General features: G+C 44.9%; 1 protein-coding gene across 1 annotated transcript; it reads right to left on the bottom strand.

Moving 5' to 3' along the window:
* Positions 1 to 1479: 1479 nt before the first annotated feature.
* On the bottom strand, positions 1480 to 3033 carry LOC121565178 (post-GPI attachment to proteins factor 6-like). The gene is made up of 4 exons (XM_045217665.1): positions 2893 to 3033; positions 2511 to 2694; positions 1894 to 2098; positions 1480 to 1826 (listed from the first exon to the last, which is right to left on the bottom strand). The coding sequence occupies exons 1-4, from the start codon at positions 2996 to 2998 to the stop codon at positions 1698 to 1700; spliced, it is 624 nt and encodes a 207-aa protein (XP_045073600.1). The 5' UTR covers positions 2999 to 3033; the 3' UTR covers positions 1480 to 1697.
* Between the last annotated feature and the right edge of the window lie 454 nt (positions 3034 to 3487).

Here is a 3487-nt window from a genome sequence, read left to right as displayed (position 1 = left end):
AGCACCCGATGTCACAAGAAGGCGAAAAATATTATCAAGGACATCATCCACCCGAGCCACTGCCTGTTCACCCGCTATCATCCAGAAGGCGAGGTCAGTACAGGTGCATCAAAGCTGGGACCGAGAGACTGAAAAACAGCTTCCATCTCAAGGCCATCAGACTGTTAAATAGCCATCACTAGCACATTAGAGGCTGCTGCTGCCTATTTGAAATCACTGGCCACTTTAAGAAATGGAACACTAGTCACTTTAATAATGTTTCCATATCTTGCACTACTCATCTCATATGTATATACTGTATTCTATACTATTCTACTGTATCTTAGTCCATGCCGCTCTGTCATTGCTCTTCCATATACAGTGCTGTGAAAAAGTATTTGCCCCCTTTCTAATTTTCTCTACTTTTGCATATTTGTGATACTGAATGTTATCAGATCTTCAACCAAAACCTAATATTAGATAAAGGAACATAAGTGAACAAATAACACAACAATTACATATTTATTTCATAAACAAAGTTATGCAACACCCAATTCCCCTGTGTGAAAAGTAATTGCCCCCTTACACTCAATAACTGGTTGTGCCACCTTTAGCTGCAATGCCTTAGACCACTGCGCCAGACTTGACTGGTCCTGTATATCTATATAGATCTATATCGTTTTGCCTGTATTGGCCTTTAACATCAATTAGCTCTACATTCCATTATCAGAACATGAAGAAAACCTTCCATAAAAACCACAAGAAAACTTTAGTAACGTTCAAAGAACGTTCTAGGAATGTTATTTAAAAAACTGATACTTTCCGTTCTCAGCGTCAACAAAACTCTCTCTCTCTCCTCTATCTTGTTAAGTGTGTTCCAGGTAGGTGTGTTTGGCCACGCCCACTCACTGGCCACAGCTGATCTTAATAGTGTTTGAATCAACAGCTTTGTATGATAAGAAAATATGGCATGCTAGATCCATCCTGGTGGCGCAGTGGACTAATTCCAGGGCTAGAGAACAGAAGATCATAGGTTCAAATCTCACTGACGCCGTGTCACAATAAATAAATAAAAAATGAACTGTTTGCATGATTAATGCCTAAGCAAATCAATGTCCATGGTCCTACTTTATCAGTGCTTGGAGTTCAAAACAGTTAACCCGAAATAAGCTAGCAGTGTTATTGAAACGTATGGCTTTGTTCCCACAACCAATGTGAAACCAAAAACATACATTCCCACAACTTCCCGAATGTGCTAGCTGGGTTGTTAGACTGCAGTAGACAGACTTTCAGGTGTGACTGGTTTTTATCATGATGCCTGACTGGTCATCTCTTCCTCATGATGCCTGACTGTTCACATCTCTTCCTCATTGCTCTCTGAAGCTGACGTTGCAATACAACGCAGTTGCTTCTCGATTGCTTTGTGAAACATCCCCCTGCAACTCATCTGCAACTTGGTTGCATCCAGTTGAAACTGTCCAACTGTATGTCCTGCGGGAACCGTGATCAAGGTTGACAGAAGAGACATTAGCCAAACGGGAGCTATATCATTAAATATTGGCATCATAGCTAGTCATGGTTTAAGTACATGGTTGGGCAGACAATAAATGTCATTTTAGAAGTGAACCCAGACCTCTCTCTGTCCACTAGCTTGGTGGGTTAGGGTTAGGGTTAGGGTTAACCCAGACCTCTCTCTGTCCACTAGCTTGGTTAGCTCCTTACTTGAGTAGTGCAGGTCTGTCGGGGGAGGCGGTCTGGGTTAGGGGCGTGGCCTGCAGGATGGGTGTGTCCACTGCTCTCCTGACTGACAGCTGGGGCTGGAAGTAGTAGGAGCAGGACGGGAAGCCCTACACACACAATACACACACATTATAAACACACACACACACACACACACACACACAAACTCCTCACCTTGTGTTCGATGCGTCCATCGTCTTGGGGCAGGTGAGCCGCCAGGTACCAGTCTCCGGGGGCGGGGTTAGAGAGGTTAAAGGTCATGTTGCTTTGTGATGATGTCACAGGAAGGATGAGTGAGAGGACTGATGTTGTCACCGTGTTGTTAGGAAACACCCGTCCTACTGGGTCGATGACTGGAGGAGCTCCCCAACTCATGGAACTGGAGGGAGGGATGGATAGAAGAGGGATGGAGGGAGGGAGGGAGGAGGGAGGGAGGAGGGAGGGAGGGAGGGGGAGGGGGTTGGGAGGGGAGGGAGGGATATAAGAGGGAGGGAGGGAGGGATAGATGAGGGAGGGAGAAGGAAGAGAGGGATGGAGAGGTGGAGGGTTAGATAGAGAACACTGAGTAGAAACATGTTATTGCAGGTAGAGACAGGCTGTGATGTGTTGCCCCCCAAGACAGAGAGAGGTAATAACAGAACTGCTGATTCTATTAGTGCCACTAGCCACATCTCTAGACCAAGTTCACAGAGTTGTCATCGTTGAGCAATGAGCAGCACTGAGCTTTAGTGCCTGATTGTCCACTCAACACTGCAAACAACAGAAAGGAAGCATTATTGTCATAGACTTACATGGTGACGTTGTGTGTTCCACAGTGGAAACCGCTGCCCCTGGTTACAGTGAACAGCCAGCGGGCGGCGACGGTGTCGTCCGGGATACGGAACATGGTCAGCCTGATGTTGCCATACCAACCGTATCTAGACAGCTTCTGGGCCGGCTTGGAAGACAACTCCTGAACTAACGCCAGCTCACCACCTGGAGGGACACACATATTAAACGCGTAAATCATAGTCCACAGACGCTGAGACGTGATAGTTACGCGGCTCTGAGACCACCGTCCGCGGGGGACGCACAGCTCACACTGGCTAGCTTCCTAACAACACAACTGGCTAAGCTAACGTTAGCTAACCGAGCAACGCTAGCTAAGCTCGGGGATATGTTGTCGTGACTTACCATCGCCGAAAGCGGTAGCTATGAAAGACAACACCAGCAAACTTGGCAGTATGTGAATTTCCATTTTGTTTTTTTCACAAAACGCGTTTATTTTCCTCCAAACCATCACATGTCATATCGGGCTAGCAGCTCCCGAGTTGACCGGCGTCTCTTGGTTGTAAAGTAAACAAGCCCCCACAAAGCCCTGCGCGGTTCCAGGAAGTCCAGGGAGGTTTCTGTTCCAAATCAACAACAACATAGATGGCATCGCCTCTTCCTCTCTGACAAAAGCTAAATAAAACAATATTATAAAATGTACAATCATCACACTTCTTAATATTAATTAAATGGGTTGTGGTCAGTAAACCAATGGAATATGGTGTTAGGTAATTGCGTAGCTACTGTTAATAATACAAATCTACTAGCAATACAAAATTACAAGTGCATAACTAATGGTCATTTTCCATGAAGAAACATTTTTGAAAAGTATTGGTATCATTATTTTGTTGCAATGTTTTCATAAACCATGCACAATATTTGATTGGCAATTTTTTTTTAAAGCCTCATGTTGATGTTGGTCACATTACCGCTAACTAATGTGAGTTTGTCATGCTGT

The sequence above is a fragment of the Coregonus clupeaformis genome, unplaced genomic scaffold, assembly GCF_020615455.1.
Source record: "Coregonus clupeaformis isolate EN_2021a unplaced genomic scaffold, ASM2061545v1 scaf1170, whole genome shotgun sequence".
NCBI lineage: Eukaryota > Metazoa > Chordata > Actinopteri > Salmoniformes > Salmonidae > Coregonus > Coregonus clupeaformis.
The sequence above is the reverse complement of the archived record's forward strand: the minus strand, read 5'-3'. Positions and strand labels throughout refer to the sequence as shown.